The 19,948-nt window shown below is 45.5% G+C and overlaps 1 protein-coding gene across 11 annotated transcripts in view; it reads left to right on the top strand.

Moving 5' to 3' along the window:
- SYNE2 (spectrin repeat containing nuclear envelope protein 2) overlaps positions 1-19,948 on the top strand; it is a 233,603-nt gene that overhangs the window by 40,238 nt on the left and 173,417 nt on the right. For all 11 annotated transcript variants that reach the window (XM_088673909.1, XM_088673903.1, XM_088673923.1 and 8 more), the window contains 10 exons: positions 3,604-3,800; positions 4,144-4,244; positions 5,730-5,831; positions 7,766-7,903; positions 9,504-9,668; positions 10,275-10,387; positions 13,226-13,382; positions 16,727-16,823; positions 18,039-18,226; positions 19,310-19,474. In XM_088673909.1, the coding sequence (XP_088530035.1) occupies positions 3,604-3,800; positions 4,144-4,244; positions 5,730-5,831; positions 7,766-7,903; positions 9,504-9,668; positions 10,275-10,387; positions 13,226-13,382; positions 16,727-16,823; positions 18,039-18,226; positions 19,310-19,474 (1,423 nt within the window). The remainder of the gene's footprint in view (positions 1-3,603; positions 3,801-4,143; positions 4,245-5,729; positions 5,832-7,765; positions 7,904-9,503; positions 9,669-10,274; positions 10,388-13,225; positions 13,383-16,726; positions 16,824-18,038; positions 18,227-19,309; positions 19,475-19,948) is intronic.

Raw genomic sequence — 19,948 nt, 5'->3', positions numbered from 1 at the left:
CAAGCCCATTCCATCCTGTTTTCTGCACTAATCTGAGATGCATAGGAACACAGGAAGCTGCCTTGCCTTGAATCAGACCATTGATCTGCAGAGTTTAAGGCAGGTTTCCAGCCCTACCTGAAGATTCATTTCATTTTCCTTGATTAGACTGATTAGTCACTTGCTTCCAAAAGGTGTCCAAGTGGCTTACAGCAAAAGAAAGAAAGAAAGAAAGAAAGAAAGAAAGAAAGAAAGAAAGAAAGAAAGAAAGAAAGAAAGACAATACACATTACCGTAGGGGGAAAGTGCTTTTAAAATATGTTAGGGAGAGAGGAGGATTTTTGGATTGTTCTTGTTTTTATTTTTATTATCTATTTTATGCTTTTATATTGTGATTTTAGGGGACGCAGGTGGCACTGTGGGTTAAACCACAAAGCCTAGAGCTTGCCGATCAGAAGGTTGGCGGTTCGAATCCCTGCGATGGGGTCAGCTCCCGTTGCTTGGTCCCAGCTCCTGCCAACCTAGCAGTTCGAAAGCACGTCAAAGTGCAAGTAGATAAATAGGCACCGCTACAGCGGGAAGGTAAACGGCGTTTCCATGTGCTGCTCTGGTTCCCCAGAAGCGGCTTTGTCATGCTGGCCACATGACCTGGAAGCTGTACGCCGGCTCCCTCGGCTAATAACGCGAGATGAGCGCCGCAACCCCAGAGTCGGTCACGACTGGACCTAATGGTCAGGGGTCCCTTTACCTTTACCTTTCTTGTGATTTTATGTTAAGAGCCGTCCTGAGACCTGCGGGTATAGGGTGGCATACAAATTGTAATAATAATAATAATAATAATAATAATAATAATAATAATAATGGACATTAATATTTCATATAGCATAGCATCCGTGAAAGAAACCATATTCAAATGATAAGCAAAACAATGCTCCGGCCCGCTTATTAACAAAAAACATTTAAATATTTAAATAAACATATCAATATTTGAAAGAAGTATTATAGTATGTTGAATTCATGAGCAGGATTTGAACTATGAGCAACAGAAGGAACAAGAGTTTATTGTCTGGTGGTTATGATATAAGATGGGGAAGATAGGGTACAGCAAGGGGGAGAAATTAAAAAAAACGCCATGGAAAATGGGGGTAGGGGATTCGAAAAAAGCAAAGAAAAATTTATTATGTTTTGGAATGTACAGTATATGTTTTTGAGATGTATTTGTTTTTTTAAAAAAATTATTATATTTTATTAAACAAAAATAAACAAAGCCTTAACTTCCCCTAGTCCAAAAAACCATTCACCTGAAACCGACAATTTCCCCCCTTTAACCCCACCACCCCACCCCATTCAGTGCTGGGGGTTGGCAATGTCCTCCAGGGATTGTCCTGAATCTCTCTTCTCCCTTACGGAGGGCGGGGGGCGGGGAGTAGTAGCAGAGCAGAGCAGGGAGGTGGTAACAAAAGTTTTACCTGCTCTGCATTTGGCTCAGATACTCCTCTTCTGCTGCTGCTGCTGCTGGAGGCGCAGATGTTGTGGGTTGTGCCCAAGGACTCCTGCATGCAAATCAGATGCTCGGCCACTAGGTTATGACACTTGCTTTAAAAACAAGATTGAGATTCTAGTCCTCATCGTTGATATAAATACAGGATGGCATGCAAAGCTACCTTCTACTGAATCAGACCAGTGGTCCATCTGCCTCAGTATTGTCTACACCGACTGGCAGAATTTTGGCAGTCTGTATCGGCCCTTCTTGGAGACGCCATGATTCGAACCTGGGACCGTTTACAGACAAGACGTGTGCCGTGCCGCTGACCTACATACAGCCCTTCCCCAAAGAGAGCAGCCTGATCTCATAGGCTGGTCAGTGGGGCCAAGGAGCTTTCCTTAGCCTAGCCCAAAAAACTTTTAATTTGATTTGGTCAACAGTGGTGGAGTTGAATAACAGGACAAAGAACAAAGAGAAAGTCTGACAAGTTCAGTGGTTTCCACTCCTCAAGTGAGTTTCGGCCGATGCTGGCTGCTCTGCCAACAAACCCTGACATTCTGAACAAGTGAGGCCGCTGATTTCACCCCGCCATGCCCAGCCTTAGCCTTTGTCCTCCTTCCTGCATATCTACAATACACAACCCGTTTTTATGTCAGCGCTCATTGTGACTCTCTGCATGGCTGCATTTTCTAGGAAAGAAATGTGCTGTAGGAAGTCACTGGGGCACATTTCTTTCAAACGTTATCTGTAATTGCCTCGAAATAGATTTGCCACCGGGCGGAAAGTATAATATAATGGCTCCCATTCTTAAAACTGAGCCCCTTCCCTTCCAGACTGCTCATTTAGGGCAGGTATATATTCTTCAACATGTCTTAGATACTATAATTGTGCATTAGCAGTGGAGATAATTCTGCTTTAGTGATACCAATATGGTTCGTAGCCATGGATCGCCTTGTCATCCATTAATTTGTCAAACCCCCTTTTAAGGCCTTCAAGGTTCTCCCCAAAACCAGCATTTTTGAACTCACTTCAACCTCTGGTTAATTGGGGGAACCCTGGTTAGCATCATGGGCCTACCCAGGATCAAAACTAGGGGGGGGGGCATGCCAGCCACGCCCCCCACCCCCAGCCACTCAATTGGCTGGCTGGCGATGACGTGGCCAGGATCCCCCCAGGAGGTGTGGACGCTTGTGCTTCTGCCTCGCCCGCTCCTTTTCCGGCAGCAGTGACTTAAAACGAGGCAGCAGCAGCAAAGCTACCTCCGTCGAGAGAAACCTGGACCTGGACCTGGGCTAACTTCAGCCCACATGCAAATGAAGTGCCGCAGAGCATTGTGGGGCAGCACGTTCTGTGCTGTGCTCGCTGTGACTTTAAGGAGTGTGGGCTGAAGTTAGCCCAGGTCCAGGTCCAGGTTTCCCTCGACGGAGGCAGCTTTGCTCCCGCCGCTGCCGTTTCGCTTCAGCCGAGCAGGCTGAGGTGGAGCACAGCGGGCAGCGTCCCTGCCTGTCGGGCTGTGCTCTCCCTTTTTTGCTTCTGGGTGGGAGAGGAAATAAGGTGGGGGGGCACCTATGGGTTTACAGTTTGCTAAAGGTAAAGGGGCCCCTGACCATCAGGTCCAGTCGTGTCCGACTCTGGGGTTGCGGCGCTCATCTCGCTCTATAGGCCGAGGGAGCCGGCGTTTGTCTGCAGACAGCTTCCGGGTCATGTGGCCAGCATGACAAAGCTGCTTCTGGCGAACCAGAGCAGCGCACGGAAACGCCGTTTACCTTCCCGCCGGAGCGGTCCCTATTTATCTACTTGCACTTTGAGGTGCTTTCGAACTGCTAGGTGGGCAGGAGCTGGGACCGAACAACGGGAGCTCACCCCGTTGCAGGGATTCAAACCGCCGACCTTCTGATCAGCAAGCCCTAGACTCTGTGGTTTAACCCACAGCGCCACCTGGGTCCCTCTACAGTTTGCTACCCGTCCCTTAATTGTTGTTACGATACAGTGTTATACTTGTGCCAGGCTGTAAAAATAGATAGGGTGCTGATAGGGTGCTGGTGGGAGGGGGAGTCGCTTGCATGGTTGGTAGCGCGGCATCACTGCTTACAGGAATAACTGAAGAGACATTTGGGTGGGTGTGTTTTTGGGCACAGGCATGGCTCCATCAGCGTTGCAGACTTCAAATCCAGTTGGAGAAACGGGTTGGCATTCTTGGCTATCATTCACGCCTTGAGGCCGGACTTGGTAGACGTGGAGAGAGCGAAAGATAGACCCAACAAAGAGAACCTGGAGGAGGCCTTCGAAATTGCAGAGACAGAACTCAATATACCCCGGCTGCTTGAACCTGACGGTAAACCTTCCATTGTGCCCGAGAACGGAGTGTCTCCAGTCATAACAGCGTCGGTGGTGTTTTCGCGGGCATCAATTTTTGAGCCTGCTTTCAATATCAATGTGCTAGATAGTGTACCAAAATCCGTGAATGGAAATGAATATGACCAAGCAGATTGAGATGACTAAACGGGTGCTTTCATAATACAGGAAACTTTTTGTTCACATGTTGACTCTTTTCTAGCGTGTCTTTCATGTGGACGTTGTTGAAAGCCCTAAAGGACTCTGGCTCCAAATATCTGAAAGACCGCCTCATTTCCCTTTTGCGGTGCTGAGATGTTTTAATAGCTTCTGGCATTTTACAGATGTCGATGTCGTCAGTCCAGATGAGAAATCCATCATGACATACGTGGCTCAGTTTCTGCAGTATTTCAAAAGTCTACCTGTGGCTGAAGATGAGATGCAGGTATGGTGACCTATTTCGTTTGGGGGCCAAGCCTCATAAGTTCCCTGTTTGCTTTGGAATCCGAAGTCTTGAGTTCTCTCTAAGCATCCCTATAGCAGGGGGAACTGACCCCAGTTCAGGGGCCTGATCTGTCGACCCCTCAAAACATTTTCCTCCCTTGTGCCCAAGGTTCTTCCAGTAAATGAATAAATAGTAGACCCAGTGCTGGGGTTACAGGAATCCAACAACCTGAGAGGGTGGGAATTGCCCTCTTCCCGATCGATCGTCAGATTGATCATTTGATGAATGGAACAAGGAAAAGAACCCCCCCTCTTCTCAGATGATCTGCACAGATCAATGGAATGTGTGCTTGTGTGTCTGCCTGGGTATGTGTGCATGGGGAAATGTGTGGGTTGGCCACACCCACTTTGGGTCACGCCCACTACTGGCAACCTGGCTTAAGGGTGATGTAGCTCTTGGACCAAGAAAAAGAGTAGCCCATAGCACAGATGACTCTTGCAGGTGTGATATTCCCTGAACCCTTAACCCTGACCAAGGGATTATTATTATCATTTATTAAATTTGCATACCGCCCTTCATCCATAGATCTTGGGACGATCCACAACATAAAAATACAACATAAAAAACAAAAAGTACATAATAAAAGCAAAAGCAACCAATAACTCCCCCCTCCACAAACACATTTAAAAGGATATAGGATGTTAATCAGTGCAATGCCTGGTTGAAGGGTAATGTTTTTGCTTGGCTCCCAAAGGTCTAAAATGAAGGCGCTAGTCGAGACTCTCTGGGGAGAGCCTTCTACAAACGGGGACCCACTGGAAATCATCGGACACTGAGGTCCAGCTCCGAGGGCCTTCTGGCGGTTCCCTCATTACGAGAAGCCAAGTTACAGGGAACCAGGCAGAGGGCCTTCTCGGTAGTGGCACCCACCCTGTGGAATGCCCTCCCACTAGAGGTCAAAGAGAACAATTACCAGACCTTTAGAAGGCATCTCAAGGCAGCCCTGTTTAGGGAAGCTTTTAATGTTTGATGGATTTCTGTATTTCAGAATTTCTGTTTTTTTGGAAGCCGCCCAGAGTGGCTGGGGGAACCCGGCCAGATGGGCGGGGTATAAATAATAAATTATTATTATTATTATTATTATTATTATTATTATTATTATTATTATTATCGTCGTTGTTTGAACTCGTTTGTCTTTTCTTTCTTTTTTTACAAAAAAAACCTCAAACCGACTTCCAAAAAACCAGCGTGTGCATTAAAGGCAACATAGAACTAAAGCAAAGCTAATACAGTAAACCTCTTCCAAAATACTGCTGGATTGTTGCATTTGTTTCCCTAGGTTTGCACTGAAGCAGTTTGCAAAGGGAAAGAGCCTTGGGAATATGTTTGACAAGGTCCCTTCTCTTGCAACAATGCAAACTGCAATTGTCAGGAGGAGCGATAAAAAAGAAAACAAAAATGGCAACTTTCTGTTCGGTTTCCCAGGGGAAAGTCAACCAGATCTTGAGTTGGCTGAACGCTCAAGAAAAGAAGTTAGCAAGGTTGTTGTCGGAGACAGAAACGATGCCCTTCTACGAAAAGTTCCAAGTAAGTAACATTGTGGACTTACATCTTCAGAGATAGTAGCAATTGCAAGGTAAATAACTGAAGGTGATTTTTTGTGTGTGTGTCATTTGTAAAACAAAGTTTCAGTGTTCTGTCTTTTGGGAACTGTTTTTTCCGCCAAAAAAAAAACAACAACAATGTACTCATTCAGTTTTATAAAAGCGTCAAACTTCTGCATATTGGAATGTATGAGTCGGAAATCTCCAAGGGGCTTGTTAGTCGTGGGAAATACAGTATAAGCATAACTTTATGATAACAGGAGACAAGTTCTGTTGAACCAGACAGTTCTCTACTTGGTCTAGCATCCTTTTCTCGCAGTGGCCAAACAGATGCCCCTGGGAAGCCGGCAAGCAGGACCTGTCCCACTCATTGGAGGTAGCACATGGCCACTGCGACTAGTTGCTGTTGATAAGAACATAAGAACATCCCTCTTGCAGCCCTCACCCATGATTGCGCCCCAATAGCGTAAAAGGGTAAAGGACCCCTGGACGGTTAAGTCCAGTCAAAGGCGACCATGGGGTTGTGGCGCTCATCTTGCTTTCAAACCGAGGGAGCCAGTGTTTGTCCCCAGACAGCTTTCTGGGTCATGTGGCCAGCATGACTAAACCGCTTCTGGCGCAATGGAACACCGTGACGGAAACCAGAGTGCACAGAAACGCCGTTTACCTTCCCGCCGCAGTGGTACCTATTTAACTACTTGCACTGATGTGCTTTCGAACTGCTAGCTTGGCAGGAGTTGGGACAGAGCAACGGGAGCTTGGCAGGAGTTGGGACAGAGCAACGGGGATTCGAACCACTGATCTTCTGATTGGCAAGCCTAAGAGTCTCAGTGATTTAGACTACAGTGACTCCCGCGTCTCACCCATGATTGCACCCCAATAGCATAAGATGAGCCTGCTGGATCAAGCCAATAGCCCCTCCCTGTCCACAGACTGGCCAAACAGATGTGTGTGGGAAGCCTGCAAGTTAGACATGAGAGCAGTGGCACTCTGCCAGCCTGTGATTCTCAGCAACTGGCATTCTGCCTTTGGCAGCGTAGGTGGGTGTAGAATCTGGAGGTTCCCTGAGCCAATGTAGGCACTGATAGGCTTTTGTGTTAATTTCTTGTGTCCCCTTTTTTGAGCCATCTAGTGGCCTTCATAGGAACATAGGAAACTGTGCCAGACCCCTGTTCCATCTAGCTTAGCATTGTCTGCCTAGTATTGGAGCAGATCGGGAGGAGAAGGAAAACTCTGGTCCTAAACCTACACTAGCTTGTGGGATATCTTTGGGGGAAGAAAAGGCTAGTGAGTTGGAAGCAGGAGGACAAAAAAAGCACACAATCAGGACCTGAACACAACAGAATGTCAGAGTCCATATGCTTCTGAATACAAGTTGCTGGAAATTGCAGGCAGGGAGACAACTGGTTGGCTAGTGTGAGAACAGGATGCTGGAAAAAGATGGGTCATTGACCTGGCCAAGCAGGGCTGTTCTTCAACTCTTGAGCAGGGGCCAGCCAACTTTTTCAGCAGGGGGCCGGTCCACTGCCCCTCCGACCTTGGGGGGGGGACTATATTTTGAAGGGGAAAAAAGAATGAATTCCTATGCCCCACAAATAACCCAGAGATGCATTTTAAATAAAATGACACATTCTACTCATGTAAAAACACCAGGCAGGCCCCACAAATAACCCAGAGATGCATTTTAAATAAAAGGACACATTCTACTCATGTAAAAACATGCTGATTCCTGGACCGTCTGCGGGCCGGATATAGAAGCCGATTGGGCCGCATCCAGCCCCCGGGCCTTAGTTTGGGGACCCCTGCTCTTGACTATTATAGCTGTTGATAGATCTATCTTCTGTCTATTGATCTAATCCTGTTTTAAATGTTTCCGAAACTGAATTTCTTTTTTTTTAAAAAAAAAATTATTCCTAGGAGATGTTATCATTTATGGAATCATTTAACACGGAGAAAAAGGCCTTTCAGTCCTTCCTGACATCTAAAAGAAAAGCATCGGAGCCAGGCGGGGATTATCTAAAGATGAAAGACACATGGGACAGCCTAACCTCTCAGGTCATTGGAAATATTTTTGTGGCAACTGCAGTTTATGCTGCCGATGGGAAAGTCTTTTGCTCATGTCTAGGATGGTGGGATGGGCCAGGAAATGCTTCTTTGCGCTTTCCAAGCGTGGTGCAAATAGGGCATCACAGCTTCATAGTGATTCAGGGGACACTGTTGCCTGTTGTGTCCAGGGTTGGGGAACCCCAGGACCGGAGGCTGAATGTGGCCCCCCAGGCCTTTCCATCTGGCCCTTGGGACTCTTCCCAGACCCCCCCCACCTCTCACTGGCCCTGCTCCATGTCCCTCTCGTATCCTTTGGCTTAACTGGAATGTCGCCTTCAATTGTGATGAAGTCCTTTGCTTGCCTGGTGGAGAGAAGCATGTGCAGAAACCTCTTCCTTCTGCCCGGCCCACCCACTTTTGCTTGTAGCATGTGCCCCATGGAAGGTTGTTCCTAAGGCAATGCAGCTCTCAAGTTGAAAGACGTTCCCCGCCCCTAAGCTAGCCCAACCCCCTGCTCCATGCAAGACGTTCAGACCTAGAAATTCCCAAGAGATGACTTCTCTGCTTCTCCACAATCTTCAGTAAGAGAAGAGCCACACTCCCTCTTGGCAATGGGTTCCATTGCTGAATCACTCTTCCCATCAAGGCAGTTCTTCCTAGTGTTCAACCGAAATCTGTCCACCTGTAACTTAGAGCCCATGAGATGCAGTTCTTTCCTCTGTGGCGACAGAGGACAAGTTGTTGTTGTTTAGTCGTTTAGTTGTGTCCGACTCTTCGTGACCCCATGGACCATAGCACGCCAGGCACTCCTGTCTTCTACTGCCTCCCGCAGTTAGGTCAAACTCATGTTCGTAGCTTCGAGAACACTGTCCAACCATCTCATCCTCTGTCGTCCCCTTCTCCTAGTGCCCTCCATCTTTCCCAACATCAGGGTCTTTTCCAGGGAGTCTTCTCTTCTCATGAGGTGGCCAAAGTATTGGAGCCTCAGCTTCAGGATCTGTCCTTCCAGTGAGCACTCAGGGCCGATTTCCTTCAGAATGGAGAGGTTTGATCTTCTTGCAGTCCATGGGACTCTCAAGAGTCTCCTTTGCCCTCTTATGTGTGACAGCCCTTCAGGGATTTCAAGAGTGCTGTCTCTCCTTCCCAGGCTTCTCACTTCCAGGCCAAAAACACTCAGTCCCTTCAGCCTTTCCTCGTTGGACTCAGCCAGTCCGACTGGGCATCTATAGCACCATGCCAATACTGGTAGATTTTTGGGTGATATGCATCAGGCCAGCAGGTGATCCTAAGGGTCCCCAAATGCTTCCCCTCCCTCTAAATTTGAGTGGTTGCCCCCGCCAAAAACCGTTTCAGCAATAAAACTGACGTATTCTGGGTTCTGCAGAACTGTCTGCATCTCACACATTTTGTAAGCGTGATGACACGTCAGCCTTCCTAGACATTTCTACCCGTGCACTGTGAGAATGGAGCAGACCAACCTGGTTTAATAGCCTAGTTTGTTTGTTAACTTGAACGTGCGCTTGTGTGTGTGTGTGTGTGTGTGTGTGTGTGTGTGTGTGTAAAAGCAAATACAGAACCTTTTGTGTACACCTGTGTCTTGCCTTCCCAGATGAATGAATGGAAAACAAAGCTGGATGGTTTATTGCCTCCACCTCTAGATGCAATCGAGTCCTGGCTGCAAGAGGTAGAACGCCAGCTGGCGGAAGATCTACCGGATTCTCAAGACCCCTGTGAAACCATGGCTGCCCTAGAAGGAAAAATGAGGTCCACCCAGGTTGGTTACGGAAAACAAAACAGGATTTTTAAAAATACATACGCTCGTGTAGAAAATATAAAACAATAAATTAAAGGAACTGCAGAAAGAGGGGGAAGGAAGTCGACTTTTGAAATGTTAAAATGATTGTAAAATTGTTGAAATGTATAAAACTGAAAATAATTTTTTTTAAATGCTCAGCTTTGCTACACAAACACAGGCACACAGACGTAGTGCTGGTTTGCACCTTCCATGATTCTGCAGCTACAGTGTGGTTTGCCATGCCCTTTCCGTTGTAATGCTCACAATTGACAAGGAGAAATTCATTCAAAAGCAACAACTTTGGAACATAGGAAGCTGCCTTATACCTGTCTACACCAAGGCTTCCCAAACCTGTTTTTGGACTACAACTCCCATCACCCCTAGCTAGCAGGACCAGTGGTCAGGGATGAGGGAAACTGATTGTTTGGATGGGAACTCCAGAAACAGCTGGAGACCCAAGTTTGGCAAAAACGGTGGTCTACACCACAAGGGTGGGGAATCCAGTGTCAAATTAACTCTGGGAAGAGCTGACCACAGCATATGGCTGTGCGAAATATGTGAATGGAGCGGTGCTTCTTCTTTCAGAGCCTGATGGACCGTTTCAAACAATGCTTGGAGACGCTGCAGTCCTTCGAGAACACAGATGAGGCAGGCTTGCCGCTGGTGCCGCCGCAGAAACTGGAAGAGATGAGAAGAAGGTTTGTCACTGTCAGATTCTTCTTATCAGCCTAGGTGGCTGCATTCAGCTGAAGAGCCAGTGTGCCGTGTAGTGGTTACAGTGTCAGACTGGGACTTGGGGAAGCCTGGGTTCAAATCCTCCCTCCTCCCTGAAGCCCATTGGGTGACCTTGGGCCAGCCCCTTTCTCTCAGCCTGTACTGCCTCACAGGGTTGTTAGTTGGGGAGAGAGAGAACCATGTATGCCCCCTTTCCTTGGAGGAAAGACGGAGTTATAAATGTGCTCTCTATCCAAACCAGTAGTGTCTCTCCAGGGTTCCAGATAGGAAGCAATTCCCAGCCTTGCCCGGAGATGCCAGGGACGGAATCTGGGACCTTCCGCATTCGGACTTTTTAGTTTAGAGAAAAGGCAAGTAAGAGGTGACGTGGTAGAAGTTTGTAAAATAACGCATGGCCTGGAGAAAGCGGCTAGAGAAAAGATTTCCTCCGTTACTCATAGCGCTAGTACTCATGGATGCCCCGTGGAGCTGAATGTTGCAAAATTTGGGACAGATGAAAGGCTTTATGCAGTGCATAGTTAAACTATGGAGCTGTCAGGATGCTCCCAGCTGGTTGCCCAGGAAAGTATAAAGACAAGGGAAAGTTTCTTACCATCCTTTTTTATTTCAATCTTCACAGAGAGAGGTTATAGAACCCAGCCTCTTGGATAATGACATTGTCCTGAGTGAATCTCCACCCCCCGTCTCTCCCATTTTCTCATTTGTCGGGTGCCACTAAGTGCCCTCTGTCTTTGAGCTCTTTGCTCTCCTACTTTGAAGGCTCGCCGGGTTCTGGGAGATGGAGGGTCTGGGATGCTTTCTAATGACACCGTGTCAGCCAGCTGCTGCTCTGGCTCTCCCATGATTTCCCAGCTTTCCTCCTCATCTGCCTCTGAGCTTCTACCTCCCTGAAACCCCTGTTGTAAATCTATACTGCCTCCCTCTTCCTCCTCCCTGGAAGGGTCAGGATTTGAGGGAGGCGGTCTCCACCATCCCTCCTCTGCCCAGTCCCTGACAGGAGCATGTTCCCCCCAGGAGGCAGTGATGGCCACTGACCTCGGGTGTCTTTAAAAGAGGACTGGACCAATTCAGGGAGGATACAGCTATCAGTGGCAACTAGCCATGATGCCTGTGCTTTGTCCCCACGTTTAGAGGCAGTCATGCTTCTGAATTCCAGTTGCTGGAAACCACAGGAGGGGAGAGGTCTCTTGCAGGTGTCTGGTTGGCCACTGTGAGGATAGGACTCTGGACTAGGTGGGCCATTGGCCTGATCCAGCTGGCTCTTCTTACATTCTTATGCAAGGCAGGAGCTCTACCATGGGGTAGCACCATAACGTCCGCATTTCACTTTTCTGCGGGCCATTCAACGTAATTGTTCCCCAGCCTCGCAGATAAATGCTTTATCCACCCATTAATATAACTGCACATTCCTATCAGTGTTAGAAACTGGGATAGAAAAGCTAGGAGCCAAATGGCTTCAGGGACCTGGGTTGTGGGCGCCATAACAGAATGTCTAGTCGCCACTGCCGGGGGGTTGGCAACACTTTTTATTTATTATTTTGATAAGCATGGACTAATATGCAATTCATGTACAGTGGAACCTCGGTTTATGAATACCTCGGTTTATGAATTTTCGGTTTACGAACGCCGCGGACCCATCTGGAACGGATTAATTCACTTTTCATTACTTTCAATGGGAAAGTTCGCTTCAGTTTATGAACGCTTCAGTTTATGAACAGACTTCCGGAACCAATTACACCCATGCTTCGGGTTAAGTACGCTTCAAGTTGAGTACTCTGCGGACCCTTCTGGAACGGATTAATCCACTTTCCATTACTTTCAATGGGAAAGTTCGCTTCAGTTTATGAACGCTTCAGTTTAAGTACTCCGTGGACCGTCTGGAACAGATTAATCTACTTTCTATTACTTTCAATGGGAAAGTTCGCTTCAGTTTATGAACGCTTCAGTTTATGAACAGACTTCCGGAACCAACTGTGTTCATAAACCGAGGTACCACTGTAAATGGCACATTGTTAATATCACATTTTTAGCAGAAATTGTTAATGCATGTTTAATTTGATGTTGATCATAAAAATATTGGTTCTATACTTCAGTTTTCAAAACACTTGACTCTTTATTGTTAAGCTCCTTAACATATCGTCTATCCTTAACAAATACTTTGAGACTTCAAAGCACAAACATTTCAGTAATCCTCGAGTGTCAGCCAGGTGCAAAAAAATGGCACCCAGACTTTTAATAATATAATAATAATAATAATAATAATAATAATAATAATAATAATAATAATAATATATTATTTATACCCTGCCCATCTGGCTGGGTTCCCCCAGACACTCTGGGCGGCTTCCAACAGACATCAAAATACAATAATCTATTAAACATTAAAAGCTTCCCTAAACAGGGCTGCCTTCAGATGTCTCCTAAAAGTCTGGTAGTTGTTTTTCTCTTTGACATCTGGTGGGAGGGCGTTCCACAGGGTGGGTGCCACTACCGAGAAGGCCCTCTGCCTGGTTCCCTGTAACTTGGCTTCTCGCAGCGAGGGAACCGCCAGAAGGCCCTCGGTGCTGGACCTCAGTGTCCGGGCAGAACGATGGGGGTGGAGACGCTCCTTCAGGTATACTGGACCGAGGCCGTTTAGGGCTTTAAAGGTCAGCACCAACACTTTGAATTGTGCTCGGAAACGTACTGGGAGCCAGTGTAGGTTTTTGAGGTGCTTGCGAATGCAGCATCTCTTGCATGGTGCCGGCCACATTTACGGGTTTTGCCTTATTTCTTAATCAGGATGTTGGGTTTCCTTTCAGGTTCAGCAGCATCCAGCTTGCAGATTTCAGCAATCTTATGGAGTACCACCAATTGTTCTGCTCGGCTATCTTGAAGGAACTGGTATCTAAGCTTAACATCTGGCACATCAAGCATGGGACCAAGGAGAATGTGGAGTCGCTGCTGTCAGATTGGAATGTAAGCATCACAAGCTGTTTCCATATGCTGGCTGGCTAGTTTCGTAGAACAGAGGCCGAGAGATTGTGGCATGAATCAGGATGTCCTCCCATTCAAAAATGCTAAGCCTCAGTCCTTCCCTGCCTTCATCTGCAAAATGGGGCTAAGAAGTGCTCTATGCCCATTGAATAGTGCAGCTGCCCAGCTTTTGGGTGCGAAGCCGCAGTTGTCGAATTCAGCAGCTTTCAGGCTGGAATAAAAACAGTACATTTATTTGACAAAATGTGTAGACTGCTTAATAAAACAAGTACAGTGGTACCTCTACTTACAAATAACTCTACTTACAAATGTTTCTACTTACGAATGGAGCTCCGTCCGCCATCTTGGATGCGGTTTAGATAGGATTTTTTCTACTTACGAATTTTTAGATAGGGTTGCTTCGACTTACAATTTTTCTCTCTCAATGCATTCCTATGGGATTTGACTTGGGGAACGCATTAAATTCGTAAGTAGAGGTACCACTGTATACCTCTAAATGGTGTACATAAAGTGTGTGTGTGTGTGTATATGAAAGCACCACTTAAATTAACAAACTTTGAAAGCAAGTAGACATAATAAAAATTATTCAAATACAGATAAATCAACAGAATTTAAGAATAAAATTTTGTGTCTGGGTACGGCTGCCTAAACAAAAAAGGGTTTGTTTTTTTGCAGGCGTCATTATGATGTGGTCTGAGCGTCCAGCAGATGTCACTGCAAAACTGCAATTTGTTAACAGAAGGCTGTTTGCGGGGGAAACGACCATATTTCCCCTCCCCTCCCTCCATGAAGGAAGCCTAGGCAATTTTTTTTGCAAGGTTTTAACCCTGACAGCAATTTGATGTGCCAAAGCATTTATTGAGGGCTGATGGTGGGGGCGGGGGAAGGCTCTCTCCTCCGCACTCTGTATCAAACCGTCCGTGACACCTGCCAAAGTTTTGAATGGGTTTGTCCTGTTTGTTCAGAAAGGGTATAAAAGCTTTCTAGAATTGCAGCCACGGCTTGAAGTCAAAAAGTACGGAATTGAAGCTGCGGCTGCAGAGAGGGAATCATGAGCGCCCTGAGGGGGCACTAAATTCAAAAGGCAGCTGCAAAGGAGGAATCCAATTCATTCTCTGAAGCTGTGGCTTGAAGTTTCTCTGCACCTGACATCATAAGATGCCCCTGATATCGTGAAACATCATGTGATTTGGCAGATGGGTGACCCTGCAGAAGGCTGAGTGCTCCCTGGCCCAAGTGGCCCTCCTCCCCGATTTAAAACATTTCTTTTTGTTGTTTAGTCGTTTAGTCGTGTCCGACTCTTCGTGACCCCATGGACCATAGCACGCCAGGCACTCCTGTCTTGCACTGCGTCCCGCAGCTTGGTCAAACTCATGTTCGTAGCTTCGAGAACACTGTCCAACCATCTCGTCCTCTGTCGTCCCCTTCTCCTATTGCCCTCAATCTTTCCCAACATCAGGGTCTTTTCCAATGATTCTTCTCTTCTCATGAGGTGGCCAAACATTTCTACACCTCCTTTTACCTACCTACTGTGTTTCCCTGAAAATAAGACACTGTCTTATATTTATTTTTCCTCAAGAAGACACACTATGGCTTATTTTCAGGGGATGTCTTATTTTTTTTATTACGCGTCCAGCCTCGCCTCTTCCTTGGCGCCCTCCAGAACTGCTCCTATCACTATGTCTTATTTTCGGGGTATGGCTTATATTGTGCAAATGCTTAGAAATCCTGCTACGGCTTGTTTTATGGGTATGTCTTATTTTCGGGGAAACAGGGTACCTACCTACCTACCTAATGTTGAGGCATTTTGCCACAGTACAGTCATACCTCGGTTTAAGTACACTTCGGTTTGAGTACTTTCAGTTTAAGTACTCCGCAGACCCGACTGGAACGGATTAATCCACTTTCCATTACTTTCAGTGGGAAAGTTCGCTTCAGGTTAAGTACGCTTCAGGTTAAGTACGGACTTCCAGAACCAATTACACTCATACTTCGGGTTAAGTACGCTTCAGGTTGAGTACTCTGCGGACCCGTCTGGAACAGATTAATCCACTTTCCATTACTTTCAATGGGAAAGTTCGCTTCAGGTTAAGTACGCTTCAGGTTAAGTACTCCGCGGACCATCTGGAACGGATTAATCCACTTTCCATTACTTTCAATGGGAAAGTTTGCTCCAGGGCAGGTTAAGTACGCTTCAGGTTAAGTACAGACTTCGGGAACCAATTGTGTACTTAAACCGAGGTACCACTGTATTAAACAATATTAAAGTACCCTGAAGCAGGGGTGGAGAACTTCAAGCCTGGGAGCCAAATGTACCTGCTTAGACCTTGCTGTCGGAACCCCTCAAAATTACACCTGCAGACCATCACCCCCCAAGACCTTCCTTACACCCCAATATTTTTTGCCGAGCTGAAATCTGTTCCTGGATCCCGATAATGCCTGTTGTTTATTTCAAGGGAGCATAAGAACGTGTCTGTGTGTGTGTCAAAACTGGCCTACCGCAGAAAGGTAACATTTACATGGTCTGCTGCAGTTACTTTTGGCTTTGGCCACAGCCATCACTGGCCCATGGGCCTCAGGACATTGTCCGGAAGGGAATGCGGCGCTTGGGCAGAGGAAAGGGTTCTCACCTCTGCCCTAGAGCATTAGAAACAGCCGCAGTCTCACAAAGAATGAAGGGACAGCTGCTATCAGTGGCCAGCAGAATCCTGGGAAAACAAGTTTTGTTTTGTTTTTAGCAAGCGTTGAAAGCACATCACTGTTTATTTATCAGTCACTGTACCTTTTAGGCAGGAAGCCCACATGACTGACATGTCTGAGGTGGGGTGTAAATACCACATCCTTCACGATGATAAGACTCAACCTGACCATTGCAATGCATAAAATAGGTGATATGATAGAGAAGAGCGAGGGGATGCCAAACCAATTCAACAATATTTTGGTTTCTAGTTGGATTTTCCTTCCAACTAGGAACCAAAATATTCCATTCTTCTCTTACTTTATTTCGTGGCATATGTACAAATGCAACAGTATCTGTAAAATATATAACAATCCAAATCATAATAATCAATAAACAACGGTGACAATTAACAGTCAGTCCTCCAAACTCTCCTTCAGCATTGCAAAAGCAATTATCCAAAGAAGATGCAGAGCAAAATAATTGAGCCAGTAAGGTGCGCTTCAATAATTTTTTAAACAGACATAAAGTAATGGTTTGTTTATTTTTTAAATCGCAAACTCGATCATCTCCAAATCTCTGTACCAGTAAGCATTTTTCAAATTAATCCATCTTTTTGCTTATTTTTTGTTTTTGTTTGTGTGGGCAGGGTTTTATTGAAGAAAAAGGATTTCTTAGTCGGCTGGAAACCACATTTCGAGTATGCAAAGAGAACCAGAACAAGATCATGGCCACTTCTAATCTGGGTAAGACCTCAAAAGCATAAATACCCTTCCATCTAGACTCCTATCATCTTGTATTGCTGAAATCTTAGGCCCAGTATTCACCGAGCAGATCCTGGCTTTGGCAAGTTGCTCTCTTCCATTTTTAGTTCTCCCATCAGTAAAAAGGGCATAATGGTGACTCACATTGTGTCATTTTGTGATAATGAACCAGGGTCAGAACCAGTCTTGTTGCTCTGCTGTAATTTCTTTTTATTTTAAGATTTTTTTTATACAGTGGTGCCTCGCTAGACAAATTTAATTCATTCCACGGGTCTTTTCTTATAACGAAAAATTCGTCTAGCGAATCCCATAGGAATGCATTGAATTTTTGTTGATTTTTTTTTGCCCATAGGAACGCATTAATTGAATTTCAATGCATTCCTATGGGAAACCGTGATTCGCTAGACTAATTTTTCATAAAACGAATTCGTCTAGCGAGGCAACCTCCGCTAGAAAAAACCTTTCGTTAAGCGGAATTTTCGTTAAGCAGGGCATTCGTTAAGCGAGGCACCACTGTATATTGCTCAGTTGTAAACCAACACACCGCTCTACAGTGGTACCTCTACTTACAAATTTAATGCGTTCCGAACGCACATTCGTAAGTTGAAAAAAATTGTAAGTCGAATCCCATAGGAATGCATTGGGAGAAAAAAATCGTAAGTCGAAGCAACCCTATCTAAAAAATCGTAAGTAGAAAAAATCCTATCTAAACCGCATCCAAGATGGCGGATGGAGCTCCATTCGTAAGTAGAAACATTCGTAAGTAGAGTTATTCATAAGTAGAGGTACCACTGTAGATGTTTACATAAATATAAAATTAAAACTATTATTAAAAAAAGCTAAAGACAGGTATTAAAATTATTTAAAAGATGGTTAAAATCAACAATAGCTAAAAAAATAAAGCACAAGTTCCTTCTACATGTCTGGTAAGCTTGCCATATATATATATATATATATATATATATATATATATATATATATATATATTGTAAGCAATTCCTGAAAAAAGCACAGCAAAGGCCCCTGCCTGATGTCAATAGGCAGGGAGTTCCAAAGTTCCAAAAATCGATTTTGCAGCAAATATTATGCAGCAGTTATTAAGTGCCAGTTCTGACTGAAGCAGTCGAGTTGGCATATCAGGGCAAAGGCAAGTACTGTAGCAATGGGTAATGACAGCATCGCTATTTAACATTCTAGGAGCTGATCCCGAGGATGCAAGTAAATTATTTAAGATGGTAGAATCTCAGGTTTCCAGATGCAACGAGTACATTGACAACGTGAACGCGACCTTGCGGAAGATTTTGTCGTCCTGGGACACCTATACGGAGAACACCCGCTTGCTGCAGGCGTGGCTGGAAGACACACGGAAAGAGCACCCTCCAAATGTATGTTTGCATTTCTTCCTGACTCTTCTTTGGAGGTCTTTAAGCAGAGGCTTGACAGGCATATGTCAAGAATGCTTTGACGATTCTATGATTCTTACGGTTGATTCACACACTTTACGGTTGGGGAAGTATTGTGAGCGCCAGATGTGACGGACAGCCAACTCAACGTTATACGCAGGGGCTTGGTTCAAAGGCTCACATGTTATACACGAAAATTGCCTTCTGAGCTGTAGGTGGGAAATGCGTTTATGTCCAACTCTATGGGAGGAAGAGAAAGCCACTCCAAGGTTAGCCAGCTGCATTCTATAAGGCAGCTGGAAAGGGGAAGGATCAGAGGTCGGAGGAAATCTGGAAGCCGCAAGTAGACCTGGCCCAAAAGTAGCTTTCAAGCTCTCTGCCTTTCTTCCCGGGCAAGTCCTTTTTGGTGCACCCTGCAAGCTGCTGCTGCTTCTTGCTTTGGCGATCACTCTTAGCCGAGTCATCATCATCATAATTTATTATTCATATAAATAATATAAATAATAAATTTATTCTATTTATACTTCCATAAACACGGTTTTAACAGTGAGTCTGTAAGTGACTGTGGAGGCCAATTCTGGATCCACATGTCCTTCCACAGTGGAGGCATAGGTTTTGGGGCCGGAGTTGATCACGGTGAGGGCACCATTGGCGGGTGGGAGCAGCAGATATAACAACAACAATAATAACAACAACAACACCTTTATTATTAATGTACAGCCTGTGTACAATGAAAATAACTGAGCCTCCCTCTCCCCCACCAAACACTCAATCTCATTGCACTCTGTGTGCTTGTCGCACAACACACCAACCCTAAAAGTCAGTTGCACTCGCGGGAAGTTGGATTGCCTTGTGAGTTCTTGCGAAACCATCTCCGCCACTCCTAAAGCTACCATGCTGAGCGGGACTTGCCCAGGAAAGGCACATGTTTGTGGAAAGGCGGAAGAGAGGAAGAGAGAGAGGCGCTAGTATAGGGAGATGTAGCCAAGTGTGTGTGGTTGAAATCGCCCACGTCAAATGCATGAGAGATGCGGGCTTACTGTGTTGTGTTGTGTTGTGTACTAGGTTCCCACAGAAGTGTTGGCCGCCTGGAACTCCCGGCACGGATCTGTCAACGAAGCAGGGAACTTTTTGATCGAATCCTGCAACGAGGAAGTGGGTTCAGCCGTTTCCAGTGAGCTGAAGAAACTGAACAGAAAATGGGCTAAGCTTATAAAGAAAACACAGTTTGTGAGTTGTGGCAGATATTTTTTTAAAAGCCTTGTGGAGTTGTTCATAGCTTTATGATATCGTTAAGCATAAAAATGCAACATGGAATATTGTTTTAGGCAAACAGATTTATTGTAACATAGGTTTTCATGGACTGGAGCACACTTCTTCAGATGCACGAGGCATTAATCCTCAGCAGATTTTTTTTTATTTTTTATTGTAAATTAGTAAAGAATGAGGCCAAAAGGCCTTGATATGCACAAAGTTACAGTTTATCTGTGACAGCCCCATGAAAGGTCCAAACACATACAAGATAAGAACAGTGAACATTCTTAATATGATACTTCTTTTTAAGGTAGCTTGGGGAACCTTTTGCCCTCCAAATGTTTTGCTGAACTACAACTCCCATCATCCCTGGCCATTGACCACACTCGTTAGGGCTGATGGGAGTTGTAGTTCAGCAATATCTGGCGGGTTAGAGGTTCCCCACTCCTC

The sequence above is a fragment of the Zootoca vivipara genome, chromosome 1, assembly GCF_965207765.1.
Source record: "Zootoca vivipara chromosome 1, rZooViv2.hap1.1, whole genome shotgun sequence".
In the NCBI taxonomy this organism is placed as follows: domain Eukaryota; kingdom Metazoa; phylum Chordata; class Lepidosauria; order Squamata; family Lacertidae; genus Zootoca; species Zootoca vivipara.
The sequence above is the reverse complement of the archived record's forward strand: the minus strand, read 5'-3'. Positions and strand labels throughout refer to the sequence as shown.